This window comes from Kryptolebias marmoratus, linkage group LG17 (genome assembly GCF_001649575.2).
Source record: "Kryptolebias marmoratus isolate JLee-2015 linkage group LG17, ASM164957v2, whole genome shotgun sequence".
Lineage (NCBI taxonomy): Eukaryota > Metazoa > Chordata > Actinopteri > Cyprinodontiformes > Rivulidae > Kryptolebias > Kryptolebias marmoratus.
This window is the reverse complement of record NC_051446.1, coordinates 7,849,579-7,872,600: the sequence shown is the minus strand read 5'-3', so window position 1 is coordinate 7,872,600 and position 23,022 is coordinate 7,849,579. Positions and strand designations below refer to the sequence as shown.

The following is a 23,022-nucleotide window of genomic DNA, read 5'->3' as shown; positions in this document are numbered from 1 at the left end:
TAATCATCAAAATTAAACGAAATAAACATTTGAAATATATGAGTTTGTATGTAATGTATGAATATAATATACAAGTTTCACTTTTTAAATGGAATTACTGAAATCAATCTACTTTTTCATGATATTCTAATTTTATGACCAGCACCTGTAAATCAATGCTTCAAAGACAGTGACTTGTAGGATAGTTTATGATCCAATTATTGTTTTTTTGCTCCATTTGAATGGGGTGTTGTGTATTTTCAGGACTGGTGCTGCTAAGAACGTTACTTTAATCCTTGCAATAAGTTTCCACCACAATAAAATTTCTGCTAAAAATGAGGGATAATCTGCCAGTGTTTGACAATAAGAAAAGTCTATGAAAAACAGACAGTAAACCTGCAGTTATCATATGAACTAGCAGTACTTAGTGCTGGTATTTGATTAGGAAAATAAAAGGGTCTGGAAAAGTGGTCTTCTTGTGAGCCCAGCAGGTCTTGGCCCAGCTCAGACTAGCCATTAGCTCATCAACCCGCTTAAATTTAAGGTTTACAACATATATTTGTTCATAGCCTTTCCACAGAAGCCCACTTCAAGCAGTTTGAACTATCCCGTTAAGCTGCAAATAAAACAGTTAAATATCTCATGAAGGAAAATGCACAAAGATTTGGAACATGCAATCCAGCTTACATGCAACTGATTGTTCAGTCAGCTATAAAGCCAAAAGGAATTTTGTTATTTTTTTTAGATTCTCTTCACTGCACTTGTAGTAATGCATGGTACACAGGTGTTTGAAGCAAAACACCTAAAATAAGAGATGTGACGACAGAAGAATGTCATGTGACTCATTGTAAATGGTCTCATCCTCTCTTGAATAGTTCATGGATGTATTCCTGCGCTTGTCTACATCAGATGTGTCCTTGAGCTTTTCTTAAGTCTGTTAGCTTTTAACATAAGCCTAGCATCACCTATTGACAGTACACCACGACTGAACTGGTCTCTGACCACTTGGCTTTCAGTTTTCTCTGCAACCCATCCATCCATTCGCTTTGTTTACGCACTTTTCTGTGCAGGGTTGCAGGGAGTTGGTGCCAGTCTCCAGCGGTCATTGTGCGAAAGACAGGTTCCATCCTCCACAGATCCCACAATCTGTACAGCCCAGAGTATGGCTTTTCTCCACATTCATTACACAGACATTTGCAGCATTGTCAAACTTTTACTGTGGACTTGCACGCCTATCAATCTTCTGCTTTTTCCTTTTTTTGTTTTTGATAAATGAGAGGTCTCAGTACCATCTCTGTGCCAAAACAGGAAATGAGATGGCAGCAATTTAAAAGGCAAGCAGAAACATGTACGACCTCCGAATAATATAAAAATATCTTCTCATTGAAGGACTGAGTAATTAATTTAAACAAGAAAGATTTAGAAGGAATATGCAAATTGGAAATGTTTTCTAAAGTGAAATTTAGAAGACGCGCTTACAAATATTTTGTGCTGCTTTTCTGTAACAAGTTTAAATGTTTTACTGTTTTAATATGTGAGTTCTTTGTGTTTTCCTCAACCAAAACAATTCATGTTCAGTATCATAATACCAAGCTCATATTAAAAACTTCAACTTGGTTTTCTTCAATTGCATTTTTGAAAAGAAAAAAGGGATAGAATACATAATACAGTGCTGTATTTATGTGATGCGTACCCAGTATTTACCTGTTATGTACATGGTATTTACTGAAACATACTTGGTACTAACCTGGTACATACATGATACTTACCAGAATGTACCTGGTACTAACCCAGTACATACTTGGTGCTTACCTGGTATGTACTTTGTACCTACTGAGTATGTATCTTCTACTTAGTGGGTATATACCTGGTTTTTACCCAATATATTCTAGATACTTACAGAGTAGCTACCTTGTACTTTCTGAGTTTTCACCAGTACATACTTGGTACTTAATAGGTATCTACCGGTATGTAGTTGGTTCTTGCTGAGTGTATTTGGTGTCAAAATAAGAAGCTGGTTCGAGTTGGATGTCCTTGTTCATATTCTTGAAAAGGAAAAAAGGCAAGCAATACATAGACCGGCATTTACCAGGTATGTACCCGGTAAGTATTTAGCTGTATCATGTATTGCTACCCAAAAAAAAGTTAAATGATTAAATGACATGATTTCCCCCCCAAAATAAAAAGCCACTAAAACATCTGCATAAACCAGCATTATAAAGGGTTTATCTGTGAGTCAGTTCGAAATCCGTAAAGTATTCATATTTGTACCATTTCACAAGAGATGTGAGTGAAATCTGTGCCACAGCACCCCAGAATATTATGTATAGATTGGAATTGTGTGGACAGGTCCAGTGTACAGATGAAACACTGAGCTGATTAGTGAGCTGGCAGGGGTTCTAACTTCAGACAGGGCTGGTGGTTTCCTCTTACCCCTTCTCTTGACACAAATACATGTGAGTCTTTAGATCATAAACAGCATAAGGCAACATTATCATATGGAGAATAAAGTATACCACATTGTAAATCATTTACACTGTCTGTTATTAGCTAAAGAAAACCATGGATGGTTGGAGTTAATGGCTTCTTTTGTTCTTCTATGACTCCATAAATGAACGCACTTTTGGTTTTGCATTTTGAATGGCAGGGCAGTAATGGGTTCCTCCCAGTTATGAGCTTTTTGCGTGTTTGGCTGCAGTATCAGGAGGACTTTGGAGAGACGATTTAGAAGTAACTGCAGCAACCTGACTTCTCCTTCTGTGCCTCGATATACTCGTGAATCTGGAACTTGGGTTCATTGGGGTGCTGGACTGCTCGGTGCTTCAGTTCCCTGGCAAACACAAATAGAAATTGCACTTTTAAAAATAATAGCAGCATGCATGCCTTGTCATTATACCGGGGCTTTTGAAAGACTTAGAGGATATGTGAATTATGTTAAATCTATATAACTCGATTAACAGACAAGATTAGCATTACTTTTCAAAGGAAAACCACACCACACATGTCTGTCCAGCTCATTCCTGGTGCAGATTGGACTCTACAAAGGCTGTCCCTTATCTTTTATTCAGGATGTTAAGGTGCAGCTGTGAAGACGAGGATTTCTAGTTTAGGTCTTGTCTCTGATTTTTGTTGATGATGCAGTTCTATTTGTCTTTTTAGGCCATGACCTTCAGCATCTACTGGAGCAGTCTGCAGCCAAGTGTGAAGCAGCCTACAATGGTGTCCTTTTAAGTCTTAAATGGGAAAGTTAAATTATTTGGGAGTCTTGTTCATGAGTAATGGTAGAATGGAGCAGAAGATAGACCAACAGATCAGGTCTTCCTTTGCAGTAATGAAGGTATTGCTCTGATCTGTGGAGGTGAAAAAAAACAGCTAAACTGAGAGGCAACCTCTCAATTTACTGGCCCATCTACATTCCAACCATCATCTATGGACAAGTGGTATGGATCTTGACAAAAAAAAGAGATCCCAGATATAAGTGGTTAAACAGCTTTTTAAGGGGTACCAGGTGGTATGTTCTTACTATAAATGGCCTTGGTCTCACTGGAAAAGTTTATGCTGGGAAAGGTCTAAGTGTGTTTTGTACACTTGGAGAAGACTTTCAGCCACACCTCTCTTGGTTTCTTCTCATGGGATACTTCAGGAGTATAGTGTTTTGTGTCCCCTACTAAAGACCATTCAGTCCTTGTACAGCCAGAGTGAGAGTTGGGTTTTCAATAAGTGGTAGACTTTGGCCTTTGTCACCAGTGCTGTTCGTAACTTTTAAGGACAGAATTATAAAGTCTAGCCAAAGAGTGTAGGCTCTCCAGTTTGGAGGGCTTTGGATTGCATTTCTGATTTTTGTGAATGATGCTGTCCTGTTAGTCACATTAAGCAACATCAAGGATCTCTACTGGAGAGGTTTCCAGCCAAGTATGAAGCAGGCAGTATGAAGATCGACACTTCCAAGTCTGATTCCATATTCCTCAACTGGAAAACGATGGATTTCAAACTCTGGGTTGGGAATGATCTCCTTACCTAAGGGGAGGAGATCAAATATATTGGGATCCTGTTCATGAGTGGGGGAAGAGGAGAATATTGATAGGTAAGGTGGAATAGCATCTGCAGTGATGCAGACACTGTACTAATTGGTTGAGGTGAAGAGAGAACTAAGCCAAACGGCAAAGTGTCCATTTACTAATCAATCTAAGTCCCCTATTGTCATGAAATGAACTTCCTCTGCAGAGTGGCTGAACTTACCCAAAGGGATGGAGTGAACAATTTAGCTATTCAAGGAGATTTCAAAAAAGAGTTGATGCTTCTCTGCACTGAGTTGGATTTGGCATCTGGCAAGGATGCTTTCTGGATGTCTTTTGAGGGAGGTGTTTCAGACATGTACCACCAGGAGGAGACCTTAAGGCAGATCTACAACTTCCCGGAGAGAAAATAAGTCACAGCTGGCCTGGGAATACTTTAGAGTCCAACTGAATAAACTAGAGGATGTAACTTGGAAGAAGGAGGTGTGAGGGTAAGCTGTTGCCTTACAACTTGGCCTTGGTCAAAAGACAGATAGATGCTTTTCAGGACTAAAAGGGGAAAGTCCACATTTTAAGGTTTTGGACATCCAACAAATATGTCCAGATGGTAAATCGTCTTACAAAATGATTTAAAATTCTAGTAAATGTGCTTAACAACCACAAATTATTTGATAGATTACATATAAATTAACACAAAAAAACTTAGCTGCTACAAAATCATTCTGAGCAAAGTGATGTCAAAATGATGCACAAGTAAGTACAGTATATTAGACATAGCATATTGATGTAGAATCTGTGGTATAAAGACTCTGTCATACTTAGCTACAGCTGTGAAGGCCAGCTCTACATTGACTCCCGTCTTGGCACTTGTTTCCATAAAAGGAACTGAATACTCCTACAGGCACAAAGAGCAGCAAACAACAGTGAGCAAAAGAGCCCACCACACCAGTTACGTTGTATATAATTGTGTCTTTACTCACTCTGGCCAGCCTTTCTCCTTCGTCTCTTCTGATTGCTCGGTCACTGTTCATGTCAGCCTAAAACAGGGACACAGTATGATGGAATCAAGACTTCAGGATTGATTGGACATGTTCAAATACTGAATTCGTGTTCCTGTCTAGTAACATATAAATATAAAAAAATTTTTTATCTGGTTCTTTTATTGGTCCAAAAATACAAATTTCCTTTTCATACTTACACGTCGTTGTTATAAAATGGTTGTCTACAAATGTCCAAATCATATTTCTTTGATAGAAAACACCCATTTACTGTTGGATAATAAGTAAATCTACTCACTGACAAAAAACTTAAGCACCTGTAATTTGATCCACATCCAGACCAGTAAATGATTTGGTTTGCAAGAAATTGGCACATCTACAGCTGAACAGGCACCAGAAGGAATCATGAGTGGAGTGAAAACACTATTAGGTAGCTGCTGGAGCATCTGCCAGTCAGTCCAAAGTAAGTAAAGGTCAGCAGACGCAGAGGATGCTTTGTAGACACATTAGACAGCCTTACCAGTACTTGGTGGAGTTTGATAGGGATTGCATTCTGTGTTTGAATGAGGCTTGGTAGTAGGATCATCAGGATTATTCTCCTGCATGTGGAGTATACACAGTGATGTAGTTTTGACCTGTCCAGTGATGGCTGGGCTGGAGATAGACACCATGCTTAGGCATGTACCTTGGTATGAGGGTCATAGTTTGGTAAGGTTGCTTATTCTTAAAATTTACGTCTTTCTTTTTGCTTTGCTTCCCCCCCCCAGAAGCAGAGATAGAAACACAAACCACTTTTGCTAGTAGAGAGGATCTAAGGTGGGTATCATATTATTACAACAAAATAAAATCAAAGAATAAAAGTCAAACTGCATACAGTAATGCATATCTTATTAATCCAGTTTGAAATAAAGTGTCCTACAGACCTTGTGTCAAACAAAAAGTTTGATTAAACTCCAAAACTGAAAGCTATTTTTTTTTGTGTGTGTGTTAGGAAGATAGTCCCAAAGAATTGCTGCACCCACCATTTCCAAACTCATATTTGTGTACTCAGTGGGGTGTGCCAAAGACTGCATATCTCTAGACCTCTGACGTGGACCCAGAAATTAAAGCCAGAACAGGAACAGCTTCCCTGTCGGCTGGTTCCAGTACAAAGTTTTAAGTCCTGCCCCCTCCATGTAAACGATTCGGACGTTGCTGTTGGTAAAATAAAAAAATGTACCTAAGATTTTGTTTATCACGCCCACATTGATACCAAACGTACTCAGTCCACATTGATAGTACGCAGACTCTGGTTCCAAAAATACAACATGATTTCCATAGAATGGTTCATGATAGCTTTAACTCTAATTATTGAGAGAAATTGGGGACAGTTGATTGGTTTATCAGTATAATACAGCTATTCTTGGCACTGACAAGGCAGTGTTTTGGTGGAGCGCACAACAGCACCTCATACACAAATGTACAGAATATTGTAAGTGTCACACATCCTAACACATTTAATCACTGGAGTATGTGTGTGAGGTGTGTGACACACACACACAAACTCCCACACGTTTGTGTGTGTGTGTTAAGGTGTTGTGTGCTCTGCCCTCAGACTGCATGCCCAGTGTACACTGTAATCACTGAACCAAATTCATTTATGTTCTATTTTTGAGTTTTGGTACAACTCTCCTTGAAAACATTGCTATTTACTCAGTGTGGCATAAACATGGAGGTAGCTGTTGCCAAACCATCAGCTGAACAAACCTAAAATCTCTGAGCTCTGAGGGTATTATGAACAAACACTGCTGATCGTTCTTTTTCTCTTCCGCTTGTTGGTAAATGTAATCCCAGGGCTTTTATCCCATGAAGTGTCAGGCACATACATTTTGCAGCTGGAAAAACAAGCATTTTACTGGACATTTCTGTCTCCAAGCAACCAGTGATGAACTTGCGCGCAGTCTGTGCACCCTTCCTGCTCTGGGCTTTACACCCACAGTGCGCACAGTGTAGATATGTGAAGAGGGCTGTACAGTATTGACCTACAGTAGATATCTTTCTTTCCTGCTTTTCTGTTGTGGCACTTAGTAAAAAATAAATAAAAAATTTTAAAAAGCGTGAGGGAACTCCTCAAGATGAAAGAGCTGATTAATAGGCTGTGACAATATATGTGTCGTCTGGTCTGCGTATTTGTCTGAGATGCCTGTACCCTGACAGTTCAGTACTAATACACATATTGTTACACCTCTAATGGGTATGTGCAGGGGTGGAAATTAAAAATTTTGTCCACCACCCATAGTGGCTGGTGAAATGTTCCGCCACATTGCTAATGCTACTCCTCAAATTGTTTCTTCTTCTTCTTCTTGATTTTCATTGGTGGTTGGTAAACAACTGAAGGAATCAATACCGCCACCAACTGGTAAAGAGTGTCTGCTAAACTTTTCTTTTTCTTGTATTTAGCAGCAACTCAATTACATTGCTGCCCCCTATATGTCAAGAGGACAAATAACACCTTTTCTATTCAAATTGCCAACCCGCCACAGTGGCGTGTGTTGATCAAATTCACCCGCCACTTCAAATTTACCCGCATTTGGCCGGTGGCGGGTGCTAATTTCCACCCCTGGGTATGTGAGAGCACCAAATGTTGTGAAGGTTCCAGTTGCCCTAGACAGACCACACCAAGATGTGAAGATGTGTGGTAAAGTTGCTGGAACTTCCTTCTAGAACCTGGGCCACTTGCATAAAGTCACGTCTTTGAAAAAAGCCAGACCCAGCTTGGCTAATTCAAATCATCCACTAAGGAAAAAGTTAATTCCGCTTCCATCGTGGCAAAAATAAACTCACTGGAAAATGTTGATATGTAACTGTAAATGTGCTATTAAGTGGTATTTATTTATATTGTATGTCCTATTGCCAGTTCTGAACCTAACTGCCTTTTAGGGATAATAACGTTACCTCAAAATGTAATAGAGGCTATCAACTCCAACCCAGAGCCAATCAGCTGGATTTTGAGAACCAACAGTTAGTACAACAGTTGTATGACTCAATTTTACACCATAATACTGTTTTTATCCAGACCTGAAGGGGGGATGGGGCACATCCTGCTAACGTAGGACTAGCGGAATTATCCATTTGATCTGATATTATAATTATAATCCAGCCAAGTGACCTTTGAACACATGCAGCTTCGTGTCATTTCCACCCCTCCATCTGGTTACTTCAACCGTTTTTGTCAGGGAGTGTATTTATTTTGAACCTCATTCATCTAGAGTCCACTTGTTTTGATTTGTTTCACCAGAGACCACATCCTTCTGTGTCATAGTTTTTTGTTTTTACATAATGAGTGTCTCAAACAAGTCCCTCTCACCTTGTTGCCCAGCAACATGATTACTACATCAGTCTGCGCATACTCATGGATCTCTGTTAGCCATGCCTGCAGCACAAAAGATAGGCATACACACAAAAGGTTAGTTATAATGCACAAACACGCAAAGATGTTCTTAAAGTTGGCCAAAAGGCAAACAATTTTTTAAAACCTAAACCATAACAGGGATTATATTTTGCATTCAGTTCAGTGACATCATTCCACAAGATGTTCTTTTAACTAAAACTAAATATTAATTTCCATCAGAATGTTTGCTGACAGGCTAAATGAAACTATTAAGTTTCTAATGTTTTCAGATAGTAGACAGAGCCCACACTTACCCTAATGTTGTCAAAGGATGATTTGCTGGTGATGTCGTACAAAAGGAGCAAAGCTTTGGAGAAGGAAGGGTGAAACATGTAAATCAAATGCAGCAAATCCCCCCCACAAATGGTATCCTTTATTATTAACAGTTAAGATTTATTTTGTTTCACCATGTGCATCTCTGTAATATGCATGTGTCACACTTCTGAACCGCTCCTGTCCAGCTGTGTCCCAAATCTAAAACAGAAAACAAAGAGACCTGACTTCAGCTGGTTAATAACGTGTTGCAGTTACACGAATAACTCGGGCAGTGAACAGAGCAGAGGCTGCTCCTCTCACCTACCTGTAGTTTGACCTTTACACCATCAACCGTTACCACTTTATTCTGTGGGGACAAATCAGGGAGGGGACAACAATAAGGTCAACTCGTTCAGCGATATGTGTCAACACATTATAGCACCTAGTAAGTTGCACCTGGGCTTAAGGCTTTTTGTATCAATCAACAAACTTCTCGTGTAATTCTGCCTGGTTATTCCACCGCTCTGCTTGGCAGAACTGGTAGAGTTCAGTTAAACTGGTTGGTTTCCTGGCACGGATCCAGCTTTAAAGCAAAGTTCACAAATTTTCCGTTAAATTGTGTTTGGGGCTTTGTGAAGGCCATTCCAGAAGCCTAATGTTAACCTGCTTTATGCATTCTGAAACCACTTCTGCTGTTAGTCACAGTCCTGATGGAACACCCAACTGTGTCCAAGTGTCAACCATCTAGCTATTGATTGTGGAGGTAGACGAAATTCCCCATTATTTCATCCACTTTGTGCAACCCACCAGTACTACAGCATGATGCTACCACCACCACGCTTGACAGTTGTTCTTAGGGTTTTTTTTCTTGTCATTGTGGACAAATAACTCAGTCTTTATCTTGTTTTGTCTGGCCATAAAATGTTTCTTCAGAAGGCCACTGGCTTGTCCAGGTGTCACTTTTGAAGCAGGAGCTTCTATTTTGTTGATGTAAAACTGGCTTCCCTGTGAACAGGGACACTGGTGTTCCAGCAGTTTAGGTATCACTTCACAATAAGAGTCCCTTTAAAAAGGGATCTATTAATGCTTTATTATTGAGTTATTTACAAGTTTGTAAGCCCTTTTTACAGCATTACCAATCATTTATAAAACAGTTATAAAAAACTGTTTACATGTTGAAGCATGATCATTATTTGGTGTACTTTTATTCATTTGTTCATAATTTAGATTGTTAAATTAAACATTTGCCAGTAAGTTACCTACATGTAACCTATGAGCATTTATAGATACAAAGTTGGTTTTGGCATATAAAGTTAAAATCGCAGCAACTGGCAATAAATTACATTTACCTGAGTGAATACAAGTCCAGCACTTGGTCTTGCCAAATACTCAGACTGCTTCACTGTATAAACAGTGTATTATAACTGGTAATGCTTTAAAAAATGCATGCAAACTCATGAATAAGCTCTTTAAACAGCATTGACAAATCCTTTATAAAGGGGCCCCATATTAGGTTCACAACAGGCTCAAGCCTTTGTGGTTCCTGAGTTGTTCCTGAAAATCCTAATCAATTCCCTTTCTGAGGGTGACAGATGATTACTGGTCATTAATGCTGTCAAATAAAGCCTTTTAATGCTGGCAAAGAGAAACTATCAGCTGTAGTTGATCATGATTAACAATAAAGTAATAGGCCTTGGCCTTGTCAAATTAAAAGACATTCTAGAACTTTCAGCACCACTTATTCAAAGATTTAGATGAATTTAAGTACAATGAATGAGCATGTGTAGATTAGAGAAAATCCATAATAAATTCAAACTTGTGCACTAAATTCTTGTTTTTAAAAACGATTTAAGTTTTATTTTACATAATCACGCCACCCTGGAAAAATAACATAAAGCATAATAATAAAGCCCAAATATTTATATGACATCCATGCCCTTGATGACTGTGTGCAATATTTTGACCACAACTGTACATGAAACCAAACCAAACCAAACTATTCCTTATCCTAACTAAGTAGATTGGATGCATAAACTTAACCAAACAGCACAATTGTACAACTTGACAGGCAGACTGTTGTATAGTTTTGGACAAATCAAAATGGGTCATTTAATTCAGTTAGGTCTATTAGTGTCATTGTTATTTACTGCTTTTAGCCTCAATTCACAATAAAATTTAATCTTGTGGCACTTCTTTAATATCTAAACCAACAATTAGCGGTAAATTTATTTGCTGAAAGACCAAGGAGGAGAACTGCACGCCACAATCCAGCCGAACACACCGTGAATCCAATGCCGACTGTAGCGGAGAAAGAGCCAGGGATGAACTTGCCCTGATCAAACTGCACCAGCAGAGATGTCTTCCCCACACCACTGTCTCCAACCAGGATCGTCTGCAGGAAAACACACACAAACACACACTTAAGACTGAGTAGTTCTTTAAAATGTAAAATAAAACAGAACGCAATGATTTGCAAATCTGGAAAAATAGGGCCATGTTTCCCACTGTGAAGCATCCCCTCTACTTTTAAGAAGAGTTTGTAAATGCCTAGGAACTGAGCAGGATTTATTGCTGGATGGGATCATATGTTGAACCTGTATACACACTCTGCATTGTTGGCACCTGTCCGAATGTGTAAGTCCCATGCCTTCAACCCTAATGCACCCCCATACCATTAGAGAGGCAGGCTTTTGAATTGAGCTTTGATAACAGATGGATAGTCCCTCTTCTCTTAGTATGGAAGGTGTGGAGTCTGTAGTTTCCCAGAAATTGTTGTGTTTATCCTGCCGTGAACTTTAACTTTAACCTGAGGCCTGCAGAGCCTGAGCTGGAGCTCTTGGGATTTTTGTCATTTCTCTGAACACAGTCTGACCTTGGGTTGAATTTGCTGGAATTTTCACTTCTGGGAAGATTGGCAGCTGTCCTGAATGTTTTCCACTTGTGAAAAAATAACGACACGGTGGAATATGTTGTGTTTTTGTTCACTCTAGGTTAGATTTGAATACTTTAGAGCCCAGTAAAGGTCATTCCTGAAACTAAGACCCAAGAACTGAAAGTGGGTGGACTTTTTTTTTTCTTTTTTTTTTCTCCGATGACTGTACATACTGGGTCAGAAATTCTTTTTCTGGTTCAACTACTGCAGTCAATTCATACACTTAAGATTTGCGTCATAGTGGACTCCCCCCCCCCCCATTCAAGCTTCACAAAAAATATTATGTTTCATAAGAGCTTGGCAGTGCTCGACTAACACAGTATGACTCATGAACTGAAGCAGAAAGCCTTCAAGACAATAAAATCACTGGAAGGCGGCATTCAGAAGCATCTGAGTTAGTCACCATCCGCATCAGTCTTCATTTTCTTTTGGACCAGCCTTCCTTCACACTGTCACAACAAGATCCCCACCACCCCCACAGACAAAGCTGTCAAAAATCACCACCTCCACCTCCCATAGACGTACATTTTTGACCATGTTTCTATACTTATAAAGTCAAACTCTTTGATTGTCAAGTAGGGTCAATAAAAGATCCATTTAGTGCAGAGTTTAGCTCCTTTTTTGTTTGCGTAAATATATTATACGTGAGCATTCTCAATCGTTTATTGAAAACCTTCCAACTTTATCTTTTGTTTGCTGCTTTGACTGCTTGCCTCTAAAAAAAACAAGAGCATTTCAAAAGCTCTTTAAAGCAGAGAAACCTTTGCACAAACAAGTGGCTGAACAAGCTAAGACATTTTTCAGCCTACCTGACAGAAGTCTCTTGACTGACTTCTTTAAATTAATGCCTTCAGCCTGATGTAATGCATCCTTGGCAGAAACTAACTACAGTTTTATTCCCCCTGACCAACACAGATACTGTATATGTATAAGACTTTGACCTCACAGTCTGTTGTAATTATATTTAAGAGTACAAGCCTTAAAGGGATAGTCTGGTTATTTTGAAGTGATGTTTTGTTTAACATTTACCAATAGATAGCATTTTATTAGCTGTGACATCAGTCATGGAGCAGGGAGTATGGAAAAAGAGGCAGAAGCCTTAGTCCAGGCTAGGCTAACGGCTAGCCAAACAAGCACCAGTTTTTGACCATTTTTCAGGCTTAAAAAAAGCGAGACTTTCTTAACCCTCTCAAGGCAGGCGTTGCAACAACATATCTGATTTTTCCTGTTACTAAGACTTAATTTGAGCCTGAGAGAGTTAAAAAATGGCCACATTAGCTAATGTTAAACCTTTCCATCTTTGTATGACGCTGTTTGTTTAATTTGTCTCTGTTTTCATGAGAGCAGTTACAGGGCTAATAATTGACCGTTGTAGCATCAGAGAAAACAAGGTTCAAAGATTTCAGGAAAAACAATGAAAATAAATTAAATAAAATTTGTAGCTGCAAGAATTGAATTGAAAGCTCAATCCGAGTTGTTTGTTAGCTACAGCCAGAGAGAACGAAATGCAAAACACAACAACAGATGGATGGATGGATGGATGGATGGACGGATGGATTTATGGATGAATGGATAAATAGACACACAGACAGATAGATGGATGGATGAATGGATGGACATATAGATGTATGAATCTGTGGATAGATGGATGGATAGACAGATAGAAGGATGGACTGACATACAGGCAGATAGATGAATCTATAGATGGACAGATCTATAGATGGATGGATGGATGGATGGACAGATCTATAGATGGATGGATAGACCAATGGATAAATGGATGGAGGGAGGGATATGTTTGAGGTTAGTAGAAACCAAATCCTCAGTACAGGATCTGGATGTGGTTTGTGGTGTTAGAGGATATAAAGCTGTTTCCGTGGTAACTAATGTGAGAAGGGGAGTGAGACTGTTCCATCAAAACCCTCCTCTGGGGACAACAGCCAATTAGACCAAAGCTCTGCACATGTTTGAGAATGAGACACTTCTTGTGTTTATGTGTCAGGAAGGAGGAGGCAGAGATTGACTTTACTCATCAGGGTTTGTAGGAAGGTGGTTTAGAGACACTCATCGCCTGAGAGACGAGAAACATCACCTCCTGAAAAGTCTGAGCACCACGAGCCATGAGACAGGTTGGAAATTTAATCTGACACTGTCCATACTGCCTCTATGTTAGAGGGCAAAACTGGGATTAGAAACCGCGGATTAGTACCAGATTATTTTTCATATCTCCAATCTGACAGATGTCAGTATTTTATATTTAAGACCACAAGCTGGCAGCACTTTATAATATTTTTCAGCCATGACACAAGTAGTTTTTCTATATTCTACTAACGATCAGTGTTTTTAACATAAACATTCTGTTAGGGTTTGGGTTTATCTTGTGTTTTTGTGTTCAGATTGTTTCTTTTCTTGTCTTCACGTTTTGTCTTGTCCCTGTGCCTCAGCCATCATTCACTTATCCTCAGGCAGCTCTTGTTTACCTGCCACACCCATCTCCACCTGCTCTCATGATTTTCACTCACCTGTGCCCACCTCCCCTAATTGCCCTCTGCTGTGTAAAACCCGGTCATCTCCTACATTCACTAGCTGGTTCGTTGTCTATTTTCCCTGATGTCCGGTTCTGCTCGTCTCTTGCCCATGTCCGTTCAGTTTTTGGATTTAGTTTGTTTGTATTTAGTTTTCTTGTTGCTGCCACGTCAGCCTTTGTTTTTGATTCTTTTGTTTTAAATAATTAGTTTTCTTTTTTCATTATGAGTCTGCATACTGGGTTCACCTCCTTTTCCCCACACCATGACAGTATGAACCAGCCAGCCAAGAACCCAGCAGACTTGGACGCCGGTGTATCCCTCTCTCCGTGGGAGAAAGCTGAGATCCTGGCTGAGTTGCGGCAAGAGCACCCGCTCGGTTTTTTGGATGGACCTTGTCTTCCAGCCACCGCCTCCTCAGCGTCCCGCGGCCGCCGTCAGCCGTGGAACGCTGAGGAGGCTGCCACCAAATCTCCAGTGCCGCCGGTGTTCGTTCCGCCTGCCACAGCTACCCCGATGGGTCGGACCGATGCCACCACATCTCTCCCGGCACCAGCCATCTCCCTATCTTCACATCCTCCAGCTCCCAACAGGTTCAAGTACAGTTCAGGACCTTTTCTCCATCCGCATAAGAACCTCAGAGTTTTCACCCGCCGAGCTCTTGGACATTTCATCTTAGATCAATAGACTACTCTCAATTACTGCAACCGACACAGACTACAAACACCATCTTGCCACTTGTCATATCATTGAAAGAATCCTCCTTTCCCATCCAGGTCTCCTCAGTCTGCCAAAATACGCCAAGGTTTTTTCTAAGATCACTCTTTTAAAAGGACAATTAACCAACACACCTAAAGACCATCAGACAAAATCCACCCAGTCACCCAAACCTGTTAAGTCTGCCCGGTCACTCAAGCCCCTCTCAGCGCCGCCTGCAGTGCCTCCAGCTCCGCTCTCACCGCTGCCTGCAGTCCCTCCAGCGCCGCTCTTTGCAGAGTGTTCAGTCCACAAAGAAATATGTGGATCGATCCAAATATTATTATCATCAATAACAACGTCAAGCAGTTTAAAGCTTGGATCTCCACACCTCTTCGGCTACAGAATAAAAGTCCAGTTCCTTCATCTTTTTAAAAAAAAACTTGAATATCTTCTACTCTCCACTTGGAGTTTATTCCCTTTGTAGGATGTTCAAATATCATACTGTTTTCACCTAAGGCTGATTTTGGATCAAAACATTGTCAATAAAAAACAAAACAAAAAACATTCCTAAATTTCTGTTCATTTAGGTATAAAAACTGCATAGTTAGGTTTGGAAATTAAAAATGTTATCTGGTTGATGTTTGGCGTCGCGTCACAAACAGCACACTAAAAGAAACATAAAGCATCGTCACATATTTTCGATTTGTAGCTTTTTGGTGACATTTCTACTATTACAGGCCTAACTGGGTGTAAAACTGCTGTCGACTGATATGAAAGCATCAGGGCATCGTGGCTGTGTTTCAAAGATTTATTTTAGCTCTTTGGAACTGGGCAAGAACTGAACTGAACGCATTTGTCACTGGGTCTTAAGATTTGAACAAAACACGTCACTGAATATAACTACACTAAAGAGTTTTGACACTACAAAACCAGTGTTGTATTCAGATCAGACTGTGGGGAAATGAAGGGAAATACAGACACTGTGTGAGCAAAGAACACGACAATAAGCTTGTGTTTTTGTTGTGTAATCATGTCTCCTTGGGGGGGTAAAAAAGGTGCAGCAGAGTGAAAAAAACGACTAATGAGGAGAGCCTAAGGTGTTCATGCATTTCACTTTTAATTACTGCTCCTGATATTTGAAAAGAAGAGCTGCGTTAAGTCATTATTTACCAAGTTCCCTTACAGTGGGTTATAAAAGTATTCACCACCTTGGTATTCTTTCTGTTTCTAATAATACTCCATATTAATGAAATTAAATGAGGAAAAAAAATCTTTTAAATAATTCAAAAACATACTTTCAGAAGCCACATAAATAGTTCAATAGGTTTATCCACCTGTTCTGATAGACCGAGAATCACATGTAACAGCAGCTCAACATCTCTCAGCAGTTTGGGCTACCACCAAGCAAGCGGCATCATGAAGACCAAGGAACTCATCACACAGGTCAGAGAGAAAATTCTTAAAAAGTACAGATCCCTTATAAAAAATACCCCAAACCCTGAACATCCCTTAGACCTCCATTAAATCCAATATTAGAAATTGTAAAAATTATACCACCACAGCAAACCTGCCAAGAGAGGGTCCTCCACCAAAACCCATGGAGCGAGTAAAGAGGACAATATTCATATTCAATACTCTGCAGCTCTTCAGCAGAGAAAGAAGCATCTGTCCATAGGACCACTATGAGCTACACAGAGCTGGGCTTCATAGAAGTGTGGCAGGAAAAAGGAAAAAACGAGGCAATTTCTTCTCTAAACATGTGAAAAAGGTTCTATGTTCAGATGAGACTAAAATTGACTTTTCAGTAAAAGCACATCTGAGCCAAATCTACCACCTCTCTTCATGCTGAGAACACCATCCCCACAGCCAAGCATGGTGGTTGCAGCATCATGCTGTGGGGATGGTTTTTATCAGCAGGGCCTAGGAAACTGGTCAAAGTTGAAGGGAAAGATAGATGTAGGAAAATACAGAGAAATTCTTGAGGGAAATCTGTTTGAGCCTCTTAGACGACAATGAGCCTATGAACAGTATGCACACCCAGGATTTCTGCTTTTTTGTCTTTGTTTTCATTTGTTTCACAATAATGTTATTTTTGCATCTTAAGGTTGGTGGAGGCGGTGAACCCGGAATGCAGGCAGAACACAGGTGGACCTGATGGAAACTGAAGTTCATTAAAGCAAAAGGGCTGACATGGCAGCAACAAAACAACTACTGAGAAAACCCAAGGAGCCAGGAGAACACGGCGGTATGAGACCAGACCGCAGCAGGAGCTGACCGTGCCTGACTGGAGAACAACGGGTAAGAACAGAATACAAAGGGAAGCAGTGAGCGGAATATGAGCTACCGCTGGGACTAACAGGTAATGGGAAAATAGGTGAGGTGGGCGTGGCAGGCTGACCTGAAAAACTACTCAGAGGGTGAATAGTGGTACAGGGAAAAGGGAACAAGAACACACCACAAAATACCCAAATCCTGACACTTTAAAGTGGTAGTTACAGTATGTATCCTCTCTCACACATTTCCTTTTCAAGTTCCTAAACAGAGGCAAGGCCAAAGGGGTGAATACTTTTGCAACTCACTGTTTATCCAGAAAAGAGACCAATATCTAAAATTTGAAAAGTGTCCCCTTGATAAGTATGTTTCCATCTGATTAAAAAGTGTTACGTGTGAAGTGTTAAAAGTTTCCTCCAAAGTGGCTGAGATGATATTTTTTATTACCTTAAGTCATTTTGTGCAGCCAATGGGCTTCAACCCACACGTTTGGATCTTTAGAGAGGAAATCCTGATCCAGTTTCTCCCACCTCCTCTGACTGCATCTTTTACTTCAGAGCTAAAACCCTAATGAAGATTTCTGTCAGCGTTTTAATTAGAGCTGCAAATTCGGCTCAGAAAGCTTCCCACTGCGAACGGAGACTGACCTCAAATCAGACCCTGACTTGGAATCTTAAACTCTGGGAAGAGAGTTTAGGAGTTTAAAAAAAACAACAAACTCCTACATGGAAATTTGTATAACAGGACCCCAAAAAAGTATTTGTTGTGCATAGAATGATAAGGAGTTTTGAGCCATGTTTATTTACATTTAAAAAACAACAACACTCCTTACTTTCATTACAATCGAAAAAAAAGTCAACTTTTTGGTCTATAAACTGTGTAAGAAGTGTAACAAAAAAAAGAATAATACTGCTGTCAGGGTCTTGTTCGGGTCACCATGGTAACCACACACCTGTGCCTGTCACTCCCTGACAGCAATCCTATTAGGACAAGCAGAAACAAGGAGTAGAAAGTAAGCCTCAAACAGTCACTGAGGAGAAACTAGAAGTTATTCGTGTCTACAGTGTTTTATGTCGGCGATACGGCAGATTAAAGAGACCCTTCCCTTTCAGTTTCCAGGAGCAAATTCTGAGCTCAAATAAAATGGAGGTCAGTGATGGTTTTTTTTGGATGTACAATTTCTGCATTCTGGGGAAATCAGCAAGGAAATCCTAAGTTCTACAGCAGTGAGAGACACAGGGTGAAAGAGAACAAAAATGCTTGTATTTTGATGCATAAAGTGTCCAAGAAATGTAACATTCATTCATGTAGAGTCCTACTTCCTGTTCCTGTACTTCCTGGGCGTACTACCGCACGCACAAGTCCGTGTGCTGTGCACGCAGCCCTGAGTGTATGGAGGACCGAAAGCGACATAATCAAAAATAAAAGCAGATATGCATATTTTTTTGCTTTTGCTTTTTCCTTACACATTTCCTCCTCCTCTTTAGTCACCTGGTGCATTTCCACCTCCTCTTGAATCAAATTTAGCTTCTTTGCTCTTGTCTCAGTGGTTGCTTTGGTAACCAAGAAATAACATTGATCAGCTGCATGGCGTGAAATGTTGTTTCATGGTTACCACGGCAACCACGGAGAAAAGAGCAAAGAAGCTCAATTTCACCGAGGCAGAACTTGATATGCTGGTCAATGAGGTGAAGAACAGAAAAAATATAAGTTTTGGGAGCCGCAGTTGTGGTGTGACAAATAAAAGAAAGCGTTGTGAACGGCAGCACGTTGTTATCACTGTTAATTCAGTGAGTGGGACAGAGAGGACCGGGGCAGAGGTGGAGAAAAAGTGGTCAGATTTTAGGGTGGAGGCAAAAAAGCGACAAACCGGCCACTGCCAGAGCATGTCAGCTACAGGTGGGGGTAAAGGCGTATCAAACTGATACCATTCGAAAGAAGGACAGACAATGTCGTGCTGGAAAGCGATCGGGCGCGCCGCCGCGAGGGAGCACGCACAGGCGTGAGCGGTATTAAAGCGCGCCTCCTCTGCGCTCTGGGGATTTGGAAAGGGAAGCAATAAATAGTCATCACTGACTGTGTTGCTGTCCGCTAAGCTAGCAACGTGCCTCTTCTGCAGCTGTCTGAGACATCTCTGCTACGACTTCACTTCCTCTCAAATGAGGCGTTCTCCTGAAACGGCTGAGAGCGCAGGCATGAACAATCAATCCGCACATGGATCCTGCTCCTTCCTGGTTATTGACCAACAGAAGAGGAGCTGGACCAAGAAGACAGCCTCCTCATTTGCATACTGAGGAGGCAGAAATGCACACACAGTGATTAAAGAGGAGAAGGAAATGTGTAAGGAAAAGGCAAAAGCAAAATATAAACATTACTTGATGAAACGCATGTGTATTTTGCAAAAGCAAAATATATATATTTCTGCTTTTATTTTTGATGATGTCGCTTTTGGTCCTCCATCCGCTCAGGGCTTTATGCACAGCACACGGACCTGGGCGTGCGGTGGAGGCGTTTATATTTAATGCTTACGTCGGTGCAGTATCCTTCTGGGAGTTTTAAACTGTTTGATTATCTTTGTGATCTCTCATAGAGGGATCATATAAATGCTAATACAGGCAAACCAGCTCTGCTAGAGCACGTGGCGCGCGCGGTCCGCGCCACGGTTACAAAAATGACGATGCGCCTTTTATATGACAAAAATTTGAAAATGGACCATTCATTGACAGTGCACCTTATAATCCAGTGCGCCCTATAGTGCAGAAAATACGGTATTCGGGCAGCAATATTATAAACATTTTTTGTAGGATGTGCTACAGCTAGCTGCTGCCATCACTGTTAGTGCTTGGAAATACCCCCGGAATTCGATGTAAATAACTGTAATTTTTATACTTTATGAAGGTTTATCACATAGCATTCCCTTGAACCACTATGATTTTTTTTTTAAGGTTTGAGTGGTTTTAAGACAGCAGTAATCCACTTCGATCCTGCTCACACTTGGGCTAAGCCATTAGCACTCGGCTGTTTGTAAAAAAATTGCAAACAGCATTGTTGCGAGAATCTGGGACCCACCCCAAACCTTTCTGAATATAGTTTCTGTAAATTCTAGTATTGTTGTTATTTTTTACTTTATCTGCAAACTCTCAGCAGTTTTGGGGCCAAAATCTGTGCAGTCTCATCATGCAGTGTAATTGCGAGTGAAACTTTGTGTATTTTCTTGCAATTCTGTCTCCAACAGTTGTAGCCCAGTGAGAGCCGGTCAGTCTGATCCAAATTAAACTCTGTTCCTCCTAAAAGGTCGTTGAGAGCTTTCTACAGCAGGTAAGATATTCATTGTTCATAACCTTTCCACAGGACTCCACTTTAAAAGATCTACACTGTTGCTTTTAGTGTAAACAAATGCATTCGGTCAGCGGGTTAGCCTACTAATGTTGCCTGGATGTTACAGAAGGCAGTTCAATTGGAGCAGTTTGAAGAGGTTTTTCTTTCCTGACCCGGTTCCATCCGACCGGATCTGATCTGATCTGGAAGTTGTTCCTGTCAGCCCGCAGCCTCGCACCATCACGTGACTGAAGAGACTGAAGGCAGAGGGACTTTCTCTTTTATTTGGCTCCGCTTGCAGAAACGACTCACTGCATGGGTCGCTCTAAAGCCACAGACCCATGCACGCAGCACAGAGTTTAACTGCAGGCTGTGCAGGCGTGAGAACGCTTCGGAGGGAAAATAAAGGCCTAGCAGGACTTGAAGGAATGTAGATCACCCGCCGCCTTTTAATGCCAAAGTTTTAAACTTATGAAGAGAAATGACAGATTTGGACCTGTTTCGGCCCAACCATGAAAATAAAATAAAATAAAAAAATAAATAATGTTTGGCACTATTTTGTGCAATATTGCAAGGTTTCACACTCAGGCTCTGTGTTGATGATGACTCACATACTCCAACAACAAATTTTAGATTGACATCTGTAAAACTGACTGAGTTATATGTTTATATTTGTGTTGGCTAATGTCAATTAGGTGTGACAGCCATCTTGAATAAGATTCAATCCAAACATTTATCACTTGTAGACGTACATCCAGTGATTTATTTCTGTAAGTTTCATTAAAATTTGTCAAGTAATTCATGACTCCAACAGTTAATGCTAGAAGTTTGAGCAAAGATGCCATGGAATGAGTAGCCCTTGGAGTATGTGTTGTGAATGACTCTCAGATACTGCCACACCAAATTTTAGCTCAATATCTGTAAACTGACTGAATTATATCTATTTTTGTGTTTTCTAAGTTCTGTTGGTTGAGGCGGCCATCTTAAATTGGGTTGGCTCCTATGGTAAATCAGCTGCAGCTGTACATCCAAGGAATGTTTTCTGAAGGTTTCATTAAAATCCATCCAGTAGTTCATTAGATATTTTGCTAACAGAAAAACAGACTTCCTTCCATTAGTTAATGGCAAAGTTTTGAAGACAGACTGTGTGCAGTCAGTTAGCGCTCATGATACTGTGTTGAGGGTCATCTACTACCACACCAAATCTTAGCTCAGTATTTATAAAATTGACAGAGGTGGTCACATTTTTAAGTTTTTTAAGGTCGGCTGGCTGCGGCGGCCATCTTGAGTCGAGCTGACTACAAATGTTAATCAGATGTAGAGCCTCATCCAATGATTGCTTTCTCAGAGTTCCGTTCAAAGTCGTCAAGTGGTTCATGAGATATTTTGCTAACAGACAGACACACGAACACTCAAGTTGTAAGTTAAGTTTTTGATTTAATTGTTGTTATTACGAAACTTTGTAGTTTTCATACCAATATTGCTAATTGTCTTTATAAAAGAGCTAATTATTTCCGGGTCAGGGGTCATTTTGATCGGAAGTGACCTCTTTTCGAAGCTCCGATTGACACTGGTGACTTAGAATCAGCACCATGGAGAGCGCTGAGCCGAGTCTAGCCGAGCCGAGCCGAGCCGAGCCGAGCCGGGTCCGAACCGACCACGGAGTTCCGATGAAACAAAAGCAGCCTTACCTTGTGCACCAGCTCCTCGTCGTACGTGGGGGCTGGGGGGGTCTTGGCCTGGTTCTCGTTCCCGTCCCTGGAGCCGTAGCCGCTGTCGGGTTGGATCTCAGGGTAAGCCGTGGTGTAACACGCAGAGATCGGCTCCATGGACTCCATCCGCTCCATCCCGAACCTGGCTAGTTTGCCCTGCTGAGCGCGCGCCTCTAAAAGACAGCGGCGGCGCGCGGACCCCGGCGGTGGGGAGGAGGAGGAGGAGGAGGAGGAGGAGGAGGCAGAACCGAGGCACCAAATGGCTCCAGAATAAGCTCCGCCCACCGAGTGAATCACAGTTAACATTTAACAAATAACAACATGTCGTGATGGTTCACGCGGGGCTTCACGCTGTGCTCCAGGAGGGAAGGGACACGAGACATCGTCACACTGAGCGGAAGATGATGATGATGATGATGATGTGAATATGTGAGGAGGAGCTCTTCATTCTTTGTTATCACCATCTTATTATAAGATTCAACTCTGCTTCTTTCTTTCAAAATGTATTAAATATATATATATATATATATATATATATATATATATATATATATATATAATTTTTTTATTTTTACTGAATCTGATTGGGTTATACCTGGATTGAATTGACTTCAGAAGGCGAAATGGCAATAAAGTTATTGCCTCTGTTGCATTAATTTCTCTGTCTGTTAGCAAAATATCTCATGAGTCACTGGATGCATTTTAATTAATCTCTCAGAGAGTAATAACTGGATACATATTTACTACTAATTACCTTTTGGAGTTAGTCCAATTCAAAATGGCTTCCACAGCTGATTGACCTTAGCCAACACAAAAATGGCTATACCTGAGTCAGTTTTACAGATGTTGAGCTAGAATTGGGTGTGGTAGTAGCTGAGATTCATCCC

General features: G+C 40.7%; 1 protein-coding gene across 1 annotated transcript; it reads right to left on the bottom strand.

The window, feature by feature from the left end:
• Positions 1-84: 84 nt before the first annotated feature.
• Positions 85-22,557, bottom strand: LOC108246414 (ras-related protein Rab-37). The gene is made up of 9 exons (XM_017433953.3): positions 22,115-22,557; positions 10,960-11,070; positions 9,004-9,045; positions 8,831-8,897; positions 8,678-8,730; positions 8,340-8,405; positions 4,976-5,032; positions 4,814-4,890; positions 85-2,809 (listed from the first exon to the last, which is right to left on the bottom strand). The coding sequence occupies exons 1-9, from the start codon at positions 22,439-22,441 to the stop codon at positions 2,704-2,706; spliced, it is 906 nt and encodes a 301-aa protein (XP_017289442.2). The 5' UTR covers positions 22,442-22,557; the 3' UTR covers positions 85-2,703.
• Positions 22,558-23,022: the final 465 nt, after the last annotated feature.